The sequence below is a fragment of the Hordeum vulgare genome, chromosome 3H (genome assembly GCF_904849725.1).
Source record: "Hordeum vulgare subsp. vulgare chromosome 3H, MorexV3_pseudomolecules_assembly, whole genome shotgun sequence".
Lineage (NCBI taxonomy): Eukaryota > Viridiplantae > Streptophyta > Magnoliopsida > Poales > Poaceae > Hordeum > Hordeum vulgare.
In genome coordinates, this window is record NC_058520.1 from 551505988 (window position 1) to 551529513 (window position 23526).

The following is a 23526-nucleotide window of genomic DNA, read 5'->3' on the forward strand; positions in this document are numbered from 1 at the left end:
ATGATACCTCGGAAGAAAGGATGGGGAGGCAGGGAGAAGCCTCTAGCCACGTGGCTGAGCAGCAGAACGCGCTCCCCCTCCTTCGGCGCTGGCTCCATATCGCCTTCCGGCAGCCTCCAAGACTTGTTGACGACCATGTCGTGCTCCACCAGCTCCAGCACGTCGTTCTCCCTCATCATGGAGGGGAGGAAGTCCCCTTGGATCCAGCCCACCGGCAATGCCCGCTGCCGCCGCTGAGTGGAGGCCGCCCCCTTCTTCTTCTTCTTCGCCTCAAGCTTGCTGGTCTGCCCCTTCGTCATGGCGAGGGCGACGGATCCGCAGAGGAGGAGGGGAAGGAGGTGGCTTGAGGTGTGCAGGGAGTTGCGGGGGGGGGGGGGGGCGAGATCAATGGGAGGAGGACGAGTAGCGCAACAGGAAGGTCCGCCGGGAAGGCTTTAATAGGCCTCCGACTGAGTCACCTACAGGTGGGCCCAAGATATTATCCTCCCAACCGGGTGCTGCAAGATTAGTGGAGAAGATCGCGGCGCGGTAATCGAGGACGCGAAATCTACTCGATGGCGATGTCGTCATCCCCGCCGAGCGCGCGGCAACCGAAATTTGAGGATCCCGGAAAATCCGACGTTGTTAGTATGACCGGTCACGTCGAAAGATTCCACGGAAGAAATCGGTCCCTCACGGTTCGTTTCGCTTGCATATTCACTCGGATCACTAGCCACAAAGATAAAATGGATCGAGGCAGACAACGCTAAGATCACCTCAATACCAGTCGGCTCCAAACTCCGGACATCACTTCATTGTTCCAACCCCGATCCATTCAGGGACTAATGATGGGGTTATAGCCCCAGGGTAGGGTCATAGGTCTTCCCTATAGGTCCTACCCAACGACTGCCCTTCATAGAGGACAAGGCCCTTAGACAGTTCCGACTGAACTAAGGACGCCCCCATCATCCAGTCGGCGACGATCCACTCGGAGCATATCTAACGTACCGACTGGAATCCACTCTGTACGTCGTAACCTCCCAGGAGGGCAACTGTCATACGTTTTCATACACCATAACTAGCATTTAAGGCTTACGTTACCAGTAACGCCAGCCTTTACTCGCCACTACTCCACTCTTGTCCACCGGGCCATTATGAAGGGCAGCGCACTCTATATAAGCCGCCCTTCATCACTGGTACAGGGGTTGGCACTTGCTGTAATCCCCTAATACACTCGACACAAAGCTCCCCAGAGCACTGAGACGTAGGGCTTTTACCTCCACCGTAGAGGGGCCTGAGCTCATACATCCTCGCCATAGCTAAGGCTCTGCCCATATGCTTTCGTACCCCGTACTTCTACTGTCAGACTTATACCCACGACATGGACATTGGATGTCATTGATAACGGGATCACATCATTGGGGAATGATGTGATGGACAAGACCCAATCCTAAGCATAGCACTAGATCGTGTTGTTCGTATGCTAAAGCTTTTCTAATGTCAAGTATCTTTTCCTTCGACCGTGAGATTGTGAAACTCCCGAATACCGTAGGAGTGCTTTGGGTGTATCAAACGTCACAACGTAACTGGGTGACTATAAAGGTGCACTACGGGTATCTCCAAAAGTATCTGTTGGGTTGGTATGAATCGAGATCGAGATTTGTCACTCCGTGTGACGGAGAGGTATCTCTGGGCCCACTCGGTAGAACGTCATCATAATGAGCTCAGTGTGACTAAGGAGTTAGCCATGAGATGATGTGCTATGGAACGAGTAAAAAGACTTACCGGTAACGAGATTGAACAAGGTATAGGGATACCGACGATCGAATCTCGGGCAAGTATCATACCGATAAACAAAGGGAATTGCATACGGGATTGATTGAATCCTTGACATCGTGGTTCATCTGATGAGATCATCATGGAACATGTGGGAACCAACATAGATATCCAGACCCCGCTATTGGTTATTGGCCGGAGATATTCTCGGTCATGTCCGCACGTCTCCCGAACCTGTAGGGTCTACATACTTAAGGTTCGATGACATTAGGGTTATAAGGAAAGTGTATGAGGTTACCGAAGGTTGTTCGGAGTCCCGGATGAGATCCTGGACGTTATGAGGAGCTCCGGAATAGTCCGGAGGTAAAGAATTATATATAGGAAGTGAGGATTTGGTCGCCAGAATTGTTTCGGGCGACACTGGTAATGTACCGGGACCACCGAAAGGGTTTCGGGGGTCCACCGGGAGGGGCCACCAGCCCCAAAGGCTAGCATGGGACAAAAGGTGGAAGGGAACCTGCCAAGGGTGGGCTGGGGCGCCTCGCACCTAGACCCAAGGCGCCACAAGAGAGGGAAGGGGGGAAACCCTAGTGCAGATGGGCCTAAGGCCCATCTGGGGTTTGACAACCCCCTCTCCCTTGTCGTGGCCGCCACCACGAGCCCTAGATGCGGCTGCCGCACCCTTTGGGGGTGGGAACCCTAAAGGGGGCTCCCCTCCCTCTCCCCCTATATATAGTGGAGCTTTTGGCTGATTTGACACACACGAAATCTCTCTCTCGGCGCAGCCCTGCTTCTCCTCTTTCTCCTCTCTGATGGTGCTTGGCGAAGCCGTGCCGGAAGACCTCGTAGCTCCACCGCCACCAAGCCGTCGTGATGCCGGAGCTCTCCCTCAACCTCTCCCTCCTCCTTGCTGGACCAAGGCGCGGGAGACGTCACCAGGCTGTACGTGTGTTGAACGTGGAGGTACCGTGATTCGGCACATAGATCGGAATCGACCGCGATCTGAATCGCTGCGAGTACGACTCCATCGACCGGGTTCATAGTAACGCTTCCGCTTAGCGATCTTCAAAGGTATGAAGATGCTCTACAACCTCTCTCATTGTTGGTCTCTCCATAGATAGATCCTTGTATGGCGTAGGAAAATTTTGAATTTACTACGTTTACCCTAACACCAACTACATAGCCCATTAAACCCATCTAGCCACTTCCTCCATTCGTGGTTGTCGGATCGCGATCAGACGGACGAGGTCCATCCCACTTTAGACCAAACCCTATATAATAACCACCCCATGGTGGAGCTCTCTCACTCCACTAGGGTTTCCCTCTAGTCATTTTTGCAGCCACCCCCTAGAAAACCCCACCTGCAAGCCCAAACCCACCAAATCCCGCAACCCTAGCCTCCCCAACCATTTTCAGCCCTCAGATCGCCCCAAAACCCCACCAACCGGACAATTCCGCGGTCAAACTGGACATGTTCGGGCAACCGCAGATCCCTGAGCAGCTCCTACACTGCAGCCCGATGCACCGTCGGAGCACCGCCGTCGGTCTCCCAATGTGCCGCCGCCTACTGACCCGCGCAGGTCGCGCCCCTCGTCCCCGCATCGCTCCGCAGCCATGGCGCCAGTAGCCGTCGTGCTCGTGTAGCCCGCCGGTCGGCCAGATCCGGTCTGGGAGCCGCGCCGCCGGAGCAGCCCCCGTCCGTAGCAACTCCTCCCCGCCGGCCTCTGTCGCTTGCTGGAGGCAGCGCCATGGCCTCGCTCCAGCAATGATGGGAGGTGGGAGACGAGGCTAGCGCTACCATGGCCTCCTGCCCAAGCGGCTCAGCTCGCTCACCTCCAGCGAGGCCCAACCCCCAGCCGCAGCTCCCGCGTGGGCCGGCTTCCTCCCTCGGCCGAGCAAGCAACCCGAAGCCGGCCTGCCTCCCTTCGCCCACCACCGGCCCAAGAAGGCCCGAAGGTGAGCCCCTTCTATCCAGCGCCCTTGTGCGTGTTTTAGTTGCCTAGCGCCCAGCCCCGTTTCTGCCTGGTAGGAGATTCGGCCCGTTAGTGTTTTTTTAGATTTGCGATTTATTTAATTTTAGAAAAATCGACATATTTTCAAATGCCTGTAGATTTTATTCCGTGCGTCGGATTCCGACAAGTTAGATATGTAACTTGGCTCGAATTTCAGGTAGATTAATAATTTAAAATTCTCATGCATATTTAGAGCTGTGTAGCGTGCTATTTGTATCGATTTGTGTGTCGACATGTTAGAAACGGTTTAGTCTGTAGTTTATTAACCGTAGCTCCGTTGGAGATGAGTCATATATGTAGATAGACTACAAAGACGAGTAGAATCACGTGAACCACTTTATTCTGCCGTTTAACAAACGTAAAAGGTGATTAGGACAAATCTGGACAGATTAGAATTTAACGCGTGGGGTCAGTTCGAAGATGCTATATGTCGTTTCCGGCCTCATTTAAAATGCCTAGATAGGTAGATTAATTTGTGCTTCACCCCTTGCCATGTTTAACAACATTTATCATTGATGTGTACCTAAACGAGAGTGAACTTAATAATTAAATATGGAGTTCCGTCAATATGCAACTCGTTGCATATTGAGCTTCACATAATGTGTAGCGTTTGACTGTGTGAATTGCCATGCCATGCCTTGCATATTTGAAACAGATCATGCATCATCTTAGGGTGTGCATCATGTCTTGCATGTGCCGTGGTGAATATCGTGTCTTGATTCTTGTTTCCAGCTTTCTTCGTCTCGATAGAGTTCCACAAGCGTGTCAGAATGTGAGGACCCGTTCGACTACGTCGGTTCGTCTGCTTCACGGAGTCGTTCTTCTTCCAAGCAGGATCTCAGCCAAGATGATCATTTCCCTAGATACCATTACTATCATTGTCATGCTAGTTGTTTTTTCTATCGTTATGTCTCGCTGCCTACCACCTGTTAAATACCAGCCTCCCAACATTGCCATGAAAACCTTCAACCTTTCTACAACCTAGCAAACCACTGATTGGCTATGTTACCGCTTGCTTAACCATTGGATGGCATTGCTAGTTGCAGGGGGCGTTGATTCCATGTGATAACATGGGTTCCTTGTTATATCACCATATCAATTGCTATTTAATTTAATCCACCTATATACTTGGTAAAAGGTGGAAGGCTTGGCTTTCTAGCCTGGTGTTTTGTTCCACCTTTGTCGCCTTAGTTTCGGCTACCGGTGTTATGTTCCATAAATGAGCGCTCCTAACATGCTTGGGGTTGTTATGGGGACCCCCTAGATTCTCGTTTTCGGATAAAGCTCGTCTGGCAAGGCCCAACATTGGTACTGTATTTGCCCAACATAATAATTCTGTTAATACTGAAAAATATAGGGCGTCATGAACCGAGGAGTAATTCAACATAATACAGGGAGGTCTAGTGCTGATGGTGCCGGTCCAAAATAGGGCCATTTGCGGGGCCACCCGGGGCAACTCGGGGATGTCTATCAGGCCACCGTACGTAGTGCTCATCCGTCGTGTCCTGAGAACGAGATACGCAGCTCCTATCGGGATCGTCGACACGCCGGGCGGCCTTGCTGGACTTGTTTTACCTTTCTCAAGTGTCTTGTGCGAGGGATTCTGAGGGTGCTTTGGGTTATCTCGAGGTTGAGGTTTTCCAATAGGAACCCGAGGAGATCACGGGTTTCCCTCATCGAGGTCATTCCTTCACAGCGTTTGGTAGTTTGTGATGGACTAGTTGGAGCACCCCTGCATGGTTAAATTTTTCGGAATGCCATGCCCGCGGTTATATGGCAACGTGGAAACTTTGTTTAACATCCGGTTCTAGATAACTTGAAGTTAAATTAATTAAAACTTGCCAACTGAGTGTGTAACCGTGATTGTCTGTTTCGTGAGCTCCTTCTCCGATTGAGGACACGGTGGGGTTATGTCTGACGTAAGTAGGTGTTCAGGATCATTCATTTGATCATCAGTAGTTCACGTCCATTGTGCGTAGATCGTCCCCCTCTTTTATTCTTGTACTCGTAAGTTAGCCACCTCAAATAAATGCTTAGTCGCTTGCTGCAGCCTCACCACTTAACCTACCTCACCCATTAAGCTTTGTTAGCCTTGATACCTTTGGAAATGAGATTGCTAAGACCCCTGTGGCTCACAGATTATTACAACACCAGTTGCAGGTACATGTAAAGGGTTACTTGACGCAAGCGTGTTGATTGTTCATTTGGAGTTTCTTCTTCTACTTCGATCTAGGATGGGTTCCAGACCGGCAGCCTGGGATAGCAAGGATGGACGTCGTTGTTTTATTGTTTGTTTTTGTGTGTAGACGGACCCTGCTCTTCATGATGATTGTATGTATTGTACTGAAGTGACTCTGATGTATCTTGTGGCGAGTGTAGGCCAACTCCTTATACTCATCTTTTCAGTATATGTACTTGCAATGATATCCATTGTTGCGAAACGACGCGCTGTGTTTCTATCCCTGTCGAGGCCCTCGCGCCAAAATAAGGATAGGACCGCATCTTGGGCATTACATCTCTAATCTTAACAGGAAAAGGGGGTTTCTCAATGTAAGTAGTAGGAACAACCAGATCTACATGGTTAACAATTACTTCTTCCTTCTTTATTTCAACAAGTTCATGTTGTAATTTTTTAGTAGGATGGTGGAATATAAACCACTTCTTCTTAGGGGGTCAACGTAGGTGGCAAAAGTTTCACAGAAGATAGCTACTATCTCAGGATCAAGGCCATGTTTGTTGCTGAACTCATGAAAAGGAGAAGTCTCCATGAAAGATTTAACACAATCAAAATTAAATTTTATACCGGATGCCTTACCTCTATCGATTTCACAATCTTCAGAATTGTGTTTAATATTTTCTAGAATATTCCATCTGAATTCAATAGTCTCCTTCATGTAGGAGCCAACCGCACAAGCTACGAGCAATGTTTGATCATCACCAGAAAGCCAAGCATAAAAAATTGTTTGACCAACTCCCTTGAGATCTCATGATTGGGGCCAGTGTGCATCATAGATTTACGCCTCCCCATAGCTTGAGCGATGCTTTCTCCTTCACGAGGCCAACAACTATAAATAAAATTCCAATCATGATGAATCAAATGCATAGGATTAAACTTATGATAAAATTCCAATTTCAAGCGATTCCAATCCCATGATCCAATATCATCCAATAGCCTATACCACAATAATGCTTTCCTCTCCAAAGGTAAAGGGAAAACTTTCTTCTTGAATTTGTCTCCGGGTAGACTTGAAAGCTTAAACAATCCACAAATCTCATCAACACATATTAAATGATAATCATATGAGTTGAACCGTTATAAGGATTAGCCAACAGTTTCTCTACCATACCCGAAGGAATATCATAATAAAAAAAATCAGTAGGTTCAGTAAGTTGAGGGATAATTTCCTCAACTTTCACTCGAGGCAAAGATTCCCCGAACAAGCCACTCAAAAGGTGACCGTTCATAGTGACAAGCAACAGTAAATTTCAACACGTACCAAAAATGTTTCCTTACCAATTCCCACTTACCAAAGGTGCTTCACTCCCCGGAAATGGCACCAGAAAAGAGTCTTGATGACCCAAAAGTATAGGGCATAAATTGTAGTCCTTTTAATAATTAAGAGTTTCGAACCCAACGAGGAGCGGAAGGAAATGGTAAGCAGTTTTCAGCAAGGTATCCTATGCAAGTGCTATAAGTAACAGTGATAGATAGTTTTGTAGCAAGGTAATTCGTAACAAGTGACAAGTAACAATAGTAACAAATGTGCATCAAGGCACCTCAATCCTTTTTATAGCAAAGGACAGGCCTGAAAGTTCTCTTATGTAAAGCAAGCGCTCCCGAGGACACATGGGAATTTCTCTGTAGTCATGTTCATCATATTAAGTTGATTCACGTTTGCTACTTTAATGATTTGATATGTGGGTGGACCAGTGCTAAGGTGTTGTTCTTAATTGAACTAACAACATACTTATGATTAACCCCTCTTGCAAGAATCCGCAACTACAAAAGAAGAATTAAGATAAATCTAACCATAGCATGAAACATGTGGATCCAAATCAACCCCTTAAGAAGTAACACATAAACTGGGGTTTAAGCTTCTATCACTATCGCAACCCATCATCTACTTGTTAATCCACAATGACTTCCTTTAGGCCCATAACATGGTGAAGTGTCATGTAGTCGATGTTCAAATGACACCACTGAAGGAAGTGACGACATACATATCATCAAAATATCGAATGAATGCCAACTTTATATGATTACTTATAACCAGACTTCTCCCATGTCCTCGGGAACAATAGTAACTAATCACACCTCATCAACATGTTCAACATAAGAGGTGTAACAAATATGATTAAGGGTCCGAACAATATGTCTTCCACCAAGTAATCTAACTAGCATCAACTATAAGATGTGATTAACACAAATAGCGATCCACGGGTACCAATCTGAGCTTTTGAGACAAAGATTGAATACAGGTGATGAACTAGGGTTGGAGATGAGATGGCGTTGGTGAATATGTTGATGAACATTGGTCCTCCCACGAAATAGGGAGCGTTGGTGATGACGATGGCTTTGATTTCCCCCTCCCGGAGAGGAATTTCTCCGGCAGAATCGCTCTGTCGGAGAGCAAAATGGCCTCTGCCCAGGTTTCCACCTCAATATGGCGGTGCTTCATCCCAAAATTTATGTCTTGATTTTTTCTAGGGTAAAACACACCATATAGGAGAAGAGGGCATCGGAGGACCAGCAGGGGCCCCACAAGCCATCAGGGGTACGGCCTGGGGCGCCGTGTTGGCTTGTGCCTAGGTGGCTGCCCCTTTGCGGTGTATTTTTGGCCCAGTAATTCTTATATATTCCAGAATAATTCTTCGTGAAGTATCACATCATTTGGAGCAACTTGATTTTTCTGTCTTTTCTCTCGGTTTCTCCGTCGAGAATTCCAGTTTTCAGATACTTCCCTCTTCATAATGTACCTTGCATATTCGGAGAGAAAATACATAAGAATTACATAATAACAAGGTATAATGGACAATAATAAGACAAATACCAATAAAGATTCATGATGCAATATGGACGTATCACATTCCCCGAGGGATAGGGTTGGTAGGAATTAACCATCGCGAGAGTCCAACTGAAAAGAACACAAGGATTTCAACGAGGAATAGAAATGCTCACACATCATCACCATGCCTTTTTAATTATTTTGATGAACAAGAGGTTTAACATCACTTAATATCGACACCTATATGAATTAATAATAATTCACTCACACCTTTTTCATATCACCACATCAATATCATTAACCCACAATTTCTCTATATGTGCTACATGATGGTTTTCATTATCACTCATTGAATACCCATTATTTTTGATCTAGTTTTATGACCATGCAAATTATCATCACTATTTGTCCAGATATCAGACAAATATAAGTGAAGAATGAGAGCATAACATTTCTATAAAATTTACACGCCACCATGCTAAAAAAGATATAAGTGAAGTACTAGAGCAAGTGCTAAGCTCAAAATATATAAGCGAAGCACATAGAGTATTCTAATAAATTGTGATGATGTGGTATCTATCTCAGATAGGTGTGCCCAGCAAACAATGATTGTGGAAAAATTAAAGTAAAAGCAAACAAAAGCAAACGACGCTCCAAGCAAAACTAATATCATGTGATGAATAGAAATATAGCTCCAAGTAACATACTAATTGATTGAGATGAAAAAGGGGATGCCTTCTGGGGCATCCCCAAGATTAGACGCTAGAGTATTCCTAGAATATTACCTTAGTGTGCCTTGGGAATCTCCAAGCTTAGGCTTTTGCTTCTCCTTAATCTTTTGTCCATCGGGATAATACCCAAAACATGAAAACTTCAATCACATAAAACTCAACAAAACTTCATGACATTCGTTAGTATAAGCAACATATCAAATACTTTTAGGTGCTATTAAAAGTTCATTCTTAATTTATTTATCATAGGGTACTGTATCCTAACTCCTCCATGGCTTATACCCCCCGATACAATCCATAGCATCATCAAAACAAGCAAACTACGCACGTAAAAACAGAATTTGACTAAAATAGAACAATCTGTAGTAAACTGTAATGAACCTATACTTTTGTAACCTGTAAAATTTGGATGACCTAAGGAATTTGTATTGCAATACTGTGTAAAAAATTCAGTTTAAAAATACGTTTGAGTAAAATCAGAGAAATTCTGCAATGGACATGAAAGTTTCTATTTTTGCACCATATCAATTCTACTCATCATGCAAATGATCCCAAAGGCTTTAATTGGCACAAAAACTAATTAAACATAGAAAACACAATTATTACACAGTCAATAATCATATTATCACAAACTAATGAAAATAGATGATAACTATTGGGTTGTATCCCAACAAGCTCTTTCTTTATAGCCATTAAGACATGCTTTAAATTTCAATGATGCTCACATAAAAGACAAGAATTGAATCGCAAATAGAGCATCATAAAACATGTGACTATAAAATTTAAGTCTAACATACTTCCTATGCATTGGCATTTTATAAGAAACCAATTTATCAACACAAGAAGTGTCTAGCATAAGCAAGTAAGAAGAATGAAGCATTAACAATTTGAAAATCAAGAGAGGTAAGTGAGTAAGATGAAAATTTCTATAACCATACTTGCCTCTCTCATAATGGCTACATATAAGATCATATTAAAATTCAAAAATATAGCAAGCATGCTTTTCATTCAAGGAACTATCATGAATCACTTTATAAATTTCACAATATTTAGGCTCATGATTTTCAAGCAAGACCTCATAAAGATAATCTAGTGCACTCTCACTGGCAATTGTTTCAACACAAACATGTCTTCTGAAAAGATTAGCTAGTGTATGAGGATCTTTTTATCTTTATTTTTGCATTTTATTTTTTGTTTTTGTGTGATAAAGATAAATATAGCATAGCTACGCAAGTAAACTAGAGAACAAAGATGCAAACTAGTGACAAGCTAAGCAAGCAAAGGTAAATATTTTTGTATTTCTATTTTTTATGAGACAAACTAAATATACCAGCAAATAAAAAGAGGAACAAGTGAATGGCATTTTTTGTGAAGTTACTTGGTAGTTGGTGATGATATTCCTCGGTAACGGCGCCAGAAATCCTTCCTCATACTTGTGATCTGCGTTGGGTTTTCTATGAAGAGGAACAGGTTATCGCAGCACAATGTGGGTAAGTATTTCCCTCAGTTATGAAATCAAGGTTTATCGAACCAATAGGAATATCAACCACAATCTTGTTCAGCGGCTGCACACAAAAGAACAAACAACTTGCACCCAACGCGGGCAAGAGGGTTGTCAATCCTCTTGTCTTGTTATTTGCAAGCAAGTGAGGTGTGTAGATAATTGTAGATATCAAGATAAAATTAAAACAAGTTAATGGCAAATAGGTAATGAAGGTTCTATCAATATGTTGTGAATAGTCCCGGGGCTATAGCATTCCCTAATGCCATCTCTCATGAAAATAGCATACGGTGGGTAAACAAATTACTGTTGGGCAATTGACAGAAAAGCGGATAGTTATGCGACATTCATGGAATTGATCATGTGTATATATGCATTACATCCATAAAAAATAGACTGACTCCCGCCTACACCTATTACTATTACTCCACTCATCGACCGTTATCTAGCATGCATCTAGAGTATTAAGTAAAAGAGAGTAATGCATGGAGAACAATGACATGGCATAGACAAAGTAAACTCAAGCAATATGAATAAACCCGATCATTTTATCCTTAGTAGCAGCAATAGAAAGATGCATCTTATCCCCTTCTGTCGCTGGGATATTGAAATTCGCTAGGTTGAACCTACTAGAACGCACCTCTCTCACCGAAGAAATATCGATCTAGTTGTCCAAACTATTTAAATAGATCGGAAAGAATTACAAAGCTATCATAATCATGCACATAAGAAACATATAAGTATTCAGATGAGACTCAAATATTTATCATGAATAATCTGAACATAAACCCACAATTCTAGGTTTATGGAACACACTGCACAAAAGGAATTCCATCATATGGATCAAAGCGAAGATGCGATGATCATTGTATTGAAGATCAGAGAGAGAGATTGCCATCTAAGTACTAGCCATGGACTAGTAGATGTGTGGTGAACTACTCACACATCATCGTGAGGGCACCAAGGTTGATGAAGAGGCCCCCATGATCTATCCCCCTCCAGCAGGGTGCCTGAACAGAGCTCCAGATGGCCTCCCGTCGGAACACAGACTTGCGGCGGCGTAAAAATTGTTTTGGGACTCTTGATATGTCTCCAACATATCTACCTTTCCAAACACTTTTCCTATGATTTTGGCCTCTAATTTGCATGATTTGAATGAAACTAACCCGGACTAACGTTGCTTTCAGCAAAATTATCTTGGTGTTATTTTTGTATAGAAATAAGAATTCATGTAATCGGATGAAACCTTTTGTGAATTATTTTTGGATTTTATAAGGGTTTATGGAGCGAAGACCTGCCACGGGGGGGGGGGGGGAGTGCCAGGAGGCCACAAGCACACAGCCCCCCCCAGGCCGCACCGTGATGGCTTGTGACCCTCGAGGCTCTTCTGACCCTAATTCCACTCCTATAAATTCATATTATCAGAGAAAAAATAAGAAAGAAGTTTTCATCGCATTCTATGAGAAGGAGCCGCCGCCACCTCCCGTTCTTCCTCCGGAGGGCTGATCTGATTGTTTGGGGCTCCGGAGATGGGGATTCGTCGCCGTCGTCATCACCAACGCTTCTCCATCAACACCACCATGATGCTCACCACCGGGAGTGATTAATTCCTTTGTAGGCTTGATGGACAACGATGGATTGGATGAGATTGATCATGTAATCGAGTTAAGTTTGATAGGGCTTGATCCCTAGTGTCCACTATGTTCTGAGATTGATGTTACTATGACTTTGCTATGCTTAATGCTTGTCATTAGGGCCCGAGTGCTATGATTTAAGATCTGAACCTATTATGTTTTCATGAATATAAGAGTAATTTGGATCCTATCTTGCAAGTTATAGTTACCTATTACCTGTCTTGATCCGCATACCCCAAGGTGATAATAATTGGGATTCTTTTGAGTGATTGCCGTAGTTTGAGGAGTTCATGTATTCACTATGTGTTAATGCTTTGTTCCCGTTCCCTACTAAAATGAGGTATTAATATCCCTAAGTTTCCAATAGGACCCCGCTTCCATGGGAGGGCAAGACAAAAGATGTCACGCAAGTTCTTATCGCAAGCACGTATGACTATATACAGAATACATGCCTACATTATATTGAAGAATTGGAGCTAGTTCTGTGTCGCCCTAGTGTGTAATTTTTATTTGATCAATGTCATCTAAATTATTATTCACTGTTGATCCATGTGCCTACGCGTTACATATACTGAATCTTGCTAAGTTATGACTATTGCTGCTATTGTCACACCTACTACTAAATTGCTACTGTTATTACTGTTATCAAAATCGTTGCTATCACTGTTATTGTTACTACTATCACTTATTTTGCTACTAAATACTTGTTGCGGAAGGATATCCCAAGTGCGGTTGAATTGACAACTCAAATGTTACAGCCAATAAATACTCTTTGGCTCCCCTTGTGTCAAATCAATAAATTAGGGTGAAATACTATCCGTGAAGATTGTCACGATCCCCTATACTTGTGGGTTATCAAGACCTTTTTCTCGCGTCGTTGCTCGGGAGCATAGCTCTATTTATTGTGTTGACTTGAAGATATCCAATTGCCATTATGAAGAATCTGAAAGATAATCGAACCAAGATCGTCCCCTCTCGCATGAGAGGGGGTAAGGAACTGTCATCTAGCTCTGCTTTTGATTCACCTACTGTTTTGAATCACGTTGTTACACCGCCACATGTTGCTCGACCTGATATGCCACATGAATTTGATGATGCTACTTCTGAAATTAATAATGACATTATTGCTACACATGATTGAGCTGAAATTGTGCCACTGAGTGAATTAGTTGATGCCCATATTGCTAGATCTAGAATAACAATGATTTACTTCATGGATAACAATGGCACCCACCAGAAAACATCACGCAACTATTTTGAGTCTCTTTTTCGCAAATGGCCGTTGGCTGAGGAGTTCATAAGTTTGAGGTTGTGGATGTTTATCAAACGGGCCACGAGCCGGCAACACATTGAATGTTCTATGGCATTTTAATCTTTGTTAAATTAGGTAAAAGTGATGCTTAATAGTATATTAGTAAGCATGACAATACAATGTGGCCATATAGAGCTACATGCAGCGCACCGTGCCAAGCATGAGCGCAGGAACCACGGGTCGCACCTGGGTCCACATCGACGAACTCACGAGATGCATCATGGTCAAACCATCGGCTCAGATGAGATCGCGTAGAGGAACAAACAAGCGAGCATGAGTTGGCTATATCATCGGTACTAATAAACGCGGAGCGGGTAGTGCCGCAATCTTCTAAACATTTTTACGTTACAATCCTAAATCGCGGCTCGAAAAACATGAATACTTTTTCTATTACTGCATCGGTCGATGATAAACACGTCCGTAAAAAGGTACCATAATAAAAACCGGCAAAACAATTACAATTCTTCCATAGATAGGATCACGGATAGACACAAGACAATCCTCCAAAATCCCAAGAGCTTGACCAGACCCAGGAGCTCCCATCTTGCCAAGATACTGGCCTCACTTGCATGATGCAAAAATTGCATGCCATCTTGTGAGCACAAAACGTACTGCTAGTTTGCCTTGTTGCATGCTACTATGTGGCCACCACACACACACACAAAAAAAAAGCAAAAAAAACATAGCGGCGGCAGCGAACTCTGTTTGTTTGGGGGCACTGTGAAGAGCTGGGTGGGTCTTTTTAAGTCATCGGGGGGGTGGCTGCTGCTGCCCTGCCTCGCCTGCTTCCTTTCTTTTCTTTTCTTGATCTCTCCTCCGGAAATCAGCTATCCTCCTCGACTCCTCCTCCTCGTCGTCATGGCGCCACTGAGGGGGGCCAAGCGCCGGAAGCGGCACCCCGAGAAGGCCCTGCCGGCGGGGGTGATGGCGCCCTTGCCCCCGCCCGGCGCCGCCGATTGGTGGGACTCCTTCTCCCGCAGGCTTGCAGCAGGTATAATACACACGTCCATGCTCCATCTCTTCTTTTTTTTTCCCGTCTCCCTGTTTGGACCACCGTCGCTGCCCGTCCTTGCCCGTGCCCCGTCCCTCGCGCCCGCGGCTCGCCGTGGCCTCGGTAATGCGCGGCACCCTCTCGCCTCGCGTACAGATTTCGGCGGCGGTGCTGGATCAGGGAGGGCCGGCCGCCGTTGAATTTGCACTCCTTTCTGCGCGCGGGCGCGTTCGATGGCGGTTGCTTAATCTGCGGCCTTAATCCGGGCGGTTAGTGCAGTGAATCTGCTTTGTTCGGTGCGCTTGCTGGAGGGGTGGCCGGCTGTTGAGGCTCGTGTACGGCCGGCGCGCGGAGGCACGGGCAATCTCCGGCGGGCGGGGTGGTCTAGATTCTCTGCTCTCCGAGGGCACGAACAATACCAGATTGCGAGTGCGGCGGCTCTGCTTGGTCTCGATCGGGTCGGGGATTGTTGCGGGAGAGCGGTTAGTTTTGACATTTGTGGTTTTCTTGCTTCTTCGTCTCCATTTCAGATCTGCGAAGCATGTGTGCAATGGTGTTTTGGGGCTCCACAACTCTGCTGCAGGTGTAGGTGTTAGCTGTGCCCATTGTGTCAACCTAATCTACAATCGGTTGCTCGATTGTTCAAGCCTCCATGCTGCAACAACTGATCCTTCCTTTTCTTTTCTGATGAAGCGTATGAACTACTGTGACTCGTTTTCGTTCAAGGAAAAACTAAATTTCTTGAAGAATTCAGTCATAAATTGCTGTATGTATGGTAGAGGAAAAACCAGCCTATCTGTAATCTGTTCACAGATAGTTTCCCACAATTGCGTACTTGTTTTTTACTTGGGGCCGAATGCAAAGGATTTTTCATTCTGTGCTGTTGGTGGTCATTGTATTTTTGCTACCATTTGGGTGGAAATATACTGACTACTATTTACAAGACGGTTACTGTGGCTCATACAGATCAGCACATGGATTGAGTGATGCGGTACTTAACTTAATTAGCTTCATTTTTTGAGGGTAACTCTTAAAACTTCTGCCATTTGATACTTGGGGAAGTGTTTGAATTCGCATCACTTACTTAAAAATGTTAATGGTATCTACAATATTGCGACTGTGGTCTGTTACTTGTAGGTCCTTTCTCAAGGAAGTTAATTGTATACACCCAATTGAATAATCGACTAACTCCCTCTGTGTTGAATCATACACCATACTGCATGAGTATGAAGTGCAGGGGTCATTGGACATAGTTGCCCAACAGAAGTTTGCCTGAACGAATATATACTCCATGTAGCATGATGTCATGCTCTCTTATGGTTGAGAGATGTTTCACAAGTCCTTCGACAGTAGATTTTAGAATCCCTCAAGTTCTAGGAAATATTTAGTCTAAAATAAATGCTGAAGGCATGCACTAATTTAAATTATATATTTAACTTTGATCGATGATTTCCTTGTGTACTTTATATTATGTTCTGCAGCCACTCTTTCATTTTTTTATTAGCTTAACCATTTCTTATACTAGTTTCCCAGCACATTCATAATTTTGTTTAGTTTGCATCGGATATGCTGATACAGTAGATTTTTCTATTATTCGTGAAATTTCTCAATGTCCCAGTATTACTGATTTATTTAGACATGTGCTGACCATGCTCTTCAGATATTCATTACCTGTCCCTTCTAAGGTTTAACTCACTGTAAGGCTTGGGTATCTTCTTTGTCGCCAAAGAGTATGTAAACATGATAGAGATAAGATTTCTACTAAAAAACATGGGGAGAATGATTTGAATCTTTTGTATTGTAAAATGTATACATCTCTGTTCATGTTTGCCATACGGTTTTGTGGTACGATAAATTGTGATATCAGATTGTGACATTGTAATCTGTTATTTGCACAGGACACTACTCCAAAGACTGCCAAAACTTTGAGTCAGTCTTCAAGATGTCGAGGAAGACATTCGACTACATTTGCACTCTTATTACTGGGGACTTCTCAAGAAAGCCGCAGGGTTTCAGAAATTGCAGGTTTGGAGACAAGACGATTCTTGCGTTGGAGGATCAAGTAGCTGTTGCTCTGTTGAGACTGACGACTGGCGAATCACTTTTGAGCATAGGGAATCTCTTCGGAATGAACCACTCAGCCATCTCAAACATCACTTGGAAGTTCATCGAGTCCTTGGAGGATCACGCAATCAGTCATCTGAAGTGGCCTGACCCTGAGGAGATGGCGACCATCAAAGCAAAGTTTGAAAAGCTCCAGGGCCTCCCCAACTGCTGCGGCGCCGTAGACACAACACACATCCTCATGTGCTCTTCAGCTCAGCCTAACAGCAATGTCTGGCTTGACTGTGAGAACAGGAACAGCATGGTTCTGCAGGCCGTTGTCGACCCCGACATGCGTTTCAGAGACATTGTCAGTGGCTGGCCTGGCAGCATGGATGACTCCTGCATCTTGCGCACCTCGGGCTTCTACAGGCTGTGCGAGAAAGGCGGGAGGCTGGACGGCCAAATTGAGCTTCCTGGGGAGCCAGCAGGGTCAGTGGTCAGAGAGTACATCATCGGGGACACTGGCTACCCTCTCCTTCCCTGGCTGATGACTCCATACCAAGAGCCTGATCTGTCTCCGGCAAAAGCAGCATTCAACAAGCAGCACGCCGCCGCGAGAATGGTGGTGCAGGGTGCTATGGCCAGGCTGAAGGAAAGGTGGCAGGTACTCAAGGGGGAGCTATGGAGGCCCGACAAGCAGCGGCTGCCCAGGATCATCTACGCCTGCTGCCTGCTCACCAACATCATGATCGACCTCGACGACACACACAGAGAACGGGCACCGGCGTCGCACGACCATGATGACGGTCACTATCAGCAGTTCAGCAATATGGCCGACGACAGTGCAGTCGCGCAAAGGGACCTGCTTTGCCAGTATGTCAGCAGGCTCGGCAGCAAACTGCCGGAGTGATTCTCGCCCTCTTCCCCGTTTTCTCTGCTCGACATGAAACAAGTGATAGCTATAGATCATAGAATCGTGATGTGGATTTTTGTTGCCCTGTAGACGCTTTGCTGCGATCGTTGTTGGCATTATATTAAATAGGCCATAGAAGTTGTAACCTGAATTTTGTTTACTTCGAACATAGCCTGCTTTGCTCGTTATTGGCATGATATTCGCAGGCAAGGGCATTGTTGCAATTCAACCTTGTCTCATGAAATTAGCAACTGAAGATTTTGATTCCTTATATAGTCTGTGAAGCTGTTTTGGATGATTCATAGAGGAAAACTCAAATGATCATGGAAGAAAGCTGCAGGTCACAAAAATTTGGTAGCATCATGTGATGTTACTGGATTGTTATGCACCAACGATTGCATGCATCACAAGTTTCTTTTACAGACCTTAAAAGGAATCTGGTAACCTGTAACCAGGACTAGGCGCTTAGGCCGCACATACATCTCTGCGACAAAATGTCGACTCACACCACAACAATAGGTGAACGAAGTCACACGCAAAGATTCAAGTCATTTTCTCGTTCTTTCTTTCTTAACAAACTAGGTGCACTGTGCTACAAGAGGAAACACAGGAGTTCAATGGTGGGTGCATCGCCAACAGGAAAGATGCATGTACACACTACTTCAGAAGAGACCTCGCGAAGTGCTCTCTTGCTGTTGCTAGGGCTTGGCTTATCGTCTGCAAATGGAGGAGAGAATAAGTCATCTGGAAGTAGATAGGTTTCAGCTGGAACCATTATCACGACTGTGTCATACCTGCTCGGTGAACGATCCAGCTCCTTCCAATCCATGGCCTGACACCTTCTCGGCTATCGCATTTCCATCTGTTTCCAGAACAATCCTGCAAGGCCATTTGTGAACAATCAACTATATGCAGGTCCGCAGCCCAGAAAGTCTGTAATTCTGTATTATCATGGCGCAAGCGCAATGCTAACTTGAGGTCATTTTGCTCATGTCCTCAACAGCTTAAGACATACATCATGGTCCGATTTATAAAAAAACTGAACGATTGCTGTGTCATGACAGAAGTCAAGCACCATTGTTTCTTGAAAACAGTGAACAGAAAATAATCCATAACGCCCAAATTAATTACCACAAATTCTAATTAAAAATACCAGTAAAAAAGCACCAGAAACACCAGCCCTCCTTGCTTCATTTCTTATCTTTGCTATCAACTCTACATAGGTGATCCTAGTTGTGAAAGTAAAAGTGCTAGTTGAATTCGTTGCTGAAGATACAAAAAACCAGAAAATGGTTATGGCACGCACCATTCTACAGAAAAGGAGCTGAAATTTATTTATTTTTAAAGGAAACCAACAGAGTAGCATAATAGCATGTGGAAGCATGGGAATTACCCTCCATCAACAACTTCGTCGAGGCACAAAAAGATGAGATCCAGATTTTCAAGAGCTGTCCTTTTGTCTACATTGTTTCTGGAAAGAGAGAAAATACTCACGTTGATCAGTAAATCCAGAGAAACAAATCTGGCAACATGGAGGGGGGATAAACCACAATAAAAGTGATTTGCAGAACCTGAGAAGAACGCCAACAGCATCAGAAAACCCTTGAAGAACTGACGCTAAAATAAGCTCATTCTCCTCATCCCCTCCAGTTACAAAAAAATGGAGATCTTGGATGAACTTGTAAACAACAATGTAGCCATCAAACATTACCACATCAGCTGCAAAATAACAAACAAAACAAACTAATGGATGTAAATAGCTGGACGACTATAGAACTACAAAAACTACCATGATAGGATGTACTCCTAAATTACTTTGTTTCCTTATCAGAACATAAGAGCAATTGAAATTACCAAGAACTAATGTTTGCCCAAGAAAAGGCAATACATATAAAATGGTGTCGAGCTGAGCATCACTTAGAAACAATACAATGCTGCATACAGCCTTTTATCAGAATTTTGAGATTTTTTTATGAATTTTACAAATACTTGCATAATTCATGATGCATGATGCAAAGAGTAACTTGTTGTTAAATGCTATAGTAGAGCCTAATACTCTGCAGTAAAATCTGGGGGAAACTCAAACATGACAATTAAGCCTGGCAGGGAAGATTACAAGAAAAATGCAAAAATACATGGACAGGTATTCATTCATACTATCCACGTTCCGCGGACCCAGCTCAAGAATTCAGTGGGGGCCGAAGTGACTGGGGGCCCAAATATTTGATTAACTGGGGGCCCAACTAGTAAAATATTAGGCTTTATAACAGTAAAAATAGAAATTGACTGGGGGCCCGGGCCCCCACTCGGCTCAACATAGGTCCGCCGCTGCGTTCCAGAGCCATGACTTGGCTTCGAGACCTTATGGGTTTCAACTCTAGCCTACCCCAACTTGTTTGGGGCTTGGTTGGTTGGTTGGTTGGTTAGGTATTCATTCATAAGATGTGATCCATTGCAGCAATGGCCGATAACATTGGACGCGAGTGTGAGATCCAGCAGCTTGCATGACGATTGATGATGCAGTGTAATGTTGTATTAGATATTCAGGAGTAGTTCTGTTGTTTACTTTGTGATGGCTGGGGTGTTTTCTTCCAGGTTCTGTTTGTAACAGACTTCTTTCTACATTAATGAAATAACACGTGATACTCGTGCGTGTTCTTGAAATAAAATATACAAGCGACAAAATGACAAGCGGTTAACATCCTTGTTCAAAACAGCAAGGCAACAAGGGATTGGAAGCGATGAGCCAAAAAAAAGGCATGATGCTCCAACAAGAAGATACACCTGATGAATGTACTGCAGGGACCTCGCAAACTGTAGCCAACAACAGTGCAAAACAGCTAGAGGCCCATTTGCTTGGCACTTGGCAAGACAGTGTGAAGGGTGCTAATCAGTGTTCCCAGGAAGATGGCGGTTTTTCTACACGCTATGCAAGGTCGATGAGGAGAACGAAAACTTGCATTTTACATTTACCATCGCAGCGCAGACACAGTGAAAAAAGGAACACTTTCCTCGTCTTTCAAGAAGGCAAACTCACCCTCTGCTCTGGCGCTGGTTTTCTGGGTCTTCACGAAGAGCGACTTCTCGAAAGCCATCTTGGAGGAAGCGGAGGGCCAGTCGTCGGCGTAGTACTTCACGGCCACGCGCTTCCCCTCCGCGTCCAGCACGAGGATGTTCTTGACGGAAGGGCAGGGCGCCTGCAGACCAAAGCCGACGACCTCTGAGAAATAATAATCACTCCCGGCAGGCGGAATTCGGGAAGCAAAGCATCGCAGCACTCCGATTATGCCGAAACAGAGATGAAAATTGCACCAGAAAACACTTGATTTTACCATCCGTTCTGGGGCATAAACCCTAAGTAAACCGGGCAAACAGAGACGCCGGCGCTCAAAATTTTGCTGGGGGAGGGGGCGGGTGAAGGGATTACCATGTCGAGGGGGGGAGGACGGATTCGCGGGCGCCGGGGGCGGGACGAGCGACGGCGTGCCGGAGGGATTGGCCGGCTGCTGCTGTGCGAGCGCAGGCCAAGGGAGGGCGGCGACCAGGACGAAGATCAATAATGACAACGAGGACAGAGTGGAGTAGTTTTTTTTCTTTTCCTTTTCATTTTCGTGTGAGAAAAAAAAAACGTTGGTTATGCGGACCCGGCCCAAACTACGACCGAGGCTGCTTACTGGGCTGCCCTGGGTAACTGGTCAGTTTCATTGGGGTACCACGGGGCAAATCCTATTTGGCGCGTTTTTCTTAACCGGTGCTTGCAGCGTTCGGTCATTGGCCGGCTCAGCGGGAGGGAGGTTTTTCTGGTTTTGTGAAGTTTCTAGAAACTTCTTAGATGGTTTTATTTCATATTGGTTTTTTTCGGATTGGTTTTTCTTCTGTTTTTCTCTTTTTTGTTTCTTTTCTTTACTCTTTTTATTAATTTTTCATTTCCATTTTATTTTTTATATAACTTTTCATTTTTTTGAAAAAGAGCAGCCTTTTTTTGATTAAATCTTTTTCAAAAAAACAAGTTTTTTCCAAATCAATGATCACTTTTAAAAATTTATGATTTTTTTATTAAAATCCTATAACCTTTTTTTGCATATCGATGGACTTTATTCAAATCCGGATCAACTTTTTAAAAATTTGATGAATTTTTTTTTGAAATGGATGAACTTTTTTCAAAATTGATGGACTTTTTTTTCAGTTCAACAAACTCTTTTAAATCTTTGTTTCAAATTCATGAACTAATTTTCAAAATCCGTGAACTTTTTTTAGATCACAGTGATTTTTTTAATTCGTGACCTTTTCTTTCAAAATTTGTGAATCATTTTTTGCTTTTATGAAATTTTTGTGTTTACTTTGTTTTTTTGCTTTTTTGTTTTTTTTATAAAAATTACAACCCTGACACTGCCGTCCATTTTGTAGGGTGTGTGGGCGCTGGTTCTCCTAGCCGGCGCTTAAGGCGCCGATTAGGAGCTCCCGTACCATGGAGGAGACTACTATAGAATCTCACATCAGGTGAGATGAACGAGATCTGATTTTTTAACAATACAAAACATGTTCAATAATCAACTAAAAACGTGTCCAAACATTCTCAAAACAATTGTAAATACACATAAGTGTTTAGTGTACAACCTTAAAAAGTTTTAGCTCATAATTTGACCTACACAAATAGAAACAAAAAAAAGAGACAAATTGAATGTGAATGGTATCAAGATACTATTCACCCAAAGCCGCCACTCTTCAAATTCGAATTTGTCTTTTCCAATCTCTGAAGGTACAACGAGTTTTGAGGTGTTTCTTTTGTTGTCGTAGAGACATCTCGCAACTATGTGGTCAATAATTTCAGAATTTTACGAAATGTCTAAATATGTTTTTTATTGACCCATTGATCTCACCTAATGTGAGATGCTATACTAGTCTCCCCTGGCGTACCGTTGGGAGCAGGTACGCAAGGATCCACTTTGGTGGCATGAGAACACGACAGGCTGCCGTCACGTATAGCATGTTGGACGTTTCCTCAAAACTTCATTTTTAATTTTTCTTATCGTTTTCAGGTTTTAGATGATTTTTTGGTGTTTTTGTATTTTGCCTTGTTTTTACTAGGTTTTGGAGAAAAAAAAGTGATTTTTTTTCTTTTGCGAGTGGCACAGATTTACGTCTTTTCTTTTTTCTTTATTGCTTCGCGAGAGAAATAGTTTAGTTTCTTATGGAAGCACATATTTGCTTACGTGAGAGTCACAATTGTGCTTCTCGAAAAAGAAAAAAGACACATTTTTTCTTTCGTGTGAGCCATGTATATGCTTCTCATGGAGGCACAGATTTTCCTCTCAGAAAAGAAAAGAAAAGAAAAACACATTATGTTGCTTCCGCAGGAGGCACTAATTTGCTTTCGCAAGAGGCACCAATTTGTTTCCGCAAAAGGCACATTTGTGTCTCTCAGAAAGAAAAACAATATTTTTTCTTTCACGAGAGACACATGTTTGCTTCTGCGAGAGGTATGATTATGCCTCTCTAAAAAGGGGAAACATGTTTTTTATTCTTCCACGTAAGGCACAAATTTGCTTTTTGTGGAGGCATAAGTTTACTTCCACGAGAGACACGACTGTGCCTTTCGAGAAAAGAAAAGGACATGTTTTTCTC

The 23526-nt window shown here is 43.8% G+C and overlaps 2 protein-coding genes across 3 annotated transcripts; one reads left to right on the plus strand and one right to left on the minus strand.

The window, feature by feature from the left end:
- Nucleotides 1–14713: 14713 nt before the first annotated feature.
- On the plus strand, nt 14714–18172 carry LOC123444944 (protein ALP1-like). Of its 2 annotated transcripts, none has more exons than XM_045121835.1 (2): nt 14714–14942; nt 16841–18172. In XM_045121835.1, the coding sequence occupies exons 1-2, from the start codon at nt 14810–14812 to the stop codon at nt 17896–17898; spliced, it is 1191 nt and encodes a 396-aa protein (XP_044977770.1). In that variant the 5' UTR covers nt 14714–14809; the 3' UTR covers nt 17899–18172. The 2 variants fall into 2 exon arrangements, with proteins under 2 accessions (XP_044977770.1, XP_044977771.1); XM_045121836.1 differs by lacking the exon at nt 14714–14942 and adding an exon at nt 15088–15424.
- Nucleotides 18173–18242: 70 nt separating this feature from the next.
- LOC123444945 (coatomer subunit zeta-3-like) lies at nt 18243–21469 on the minus strand. The gene is made up of 6 exons (XM_045121837.1): nt 21329–21469; nt 20939–21098; nt 19473–19620; nt 19295–19372; nt 18696–18780; nt 18243–18618 (listed from the first exon to the last, which is right to left on the minus strand). The coding sequence occupies exons 1-6, from the start codon at nt 21329–21331 to the stop codon at nt 18559–18561; spliced, it is 534 nt and encodes a 177-aa protein (XP_044977772.1). The 5' UTR covers nt 21332–21469; the 3' UTR covers nt 18243–18558.
- Nucleotides 21470–23526: the final 2057 nt, after the last annotated feature.

Coding starts and splice junctions, on each gene's coding strand:
- LOC123444944 (XM_045121835.1), top strand. CDS start 14,810: ATGGCGCCACTGAGGGGGGCCAAGCGCCGGAAGCGGCACCCCGAGAAG. Junction 14,943..16,840: donor CTCCCGCAGGCTTGCAGCAG/GTATAATACACA, acceptor TTATTTGCACAG/GACACTACTCCAAAGACTGC.
- LOC123444945 (XM_045121837.1), bottom strand. Junction 19,621..20,938: donor AACCAGCGCCAGAGCAGAGG/GTGAGTTTGCCT, acceptor GTTATTTTGCAG/CTGATGTGGTAATGTTTGAT. Junction 18,619..18,695: donor CTGGATCGTTCACCGAGCAG/GTATGACACAGT, acceptor CTCCATTTGCAG/ACGATAAGCCAAGCCCTAGC.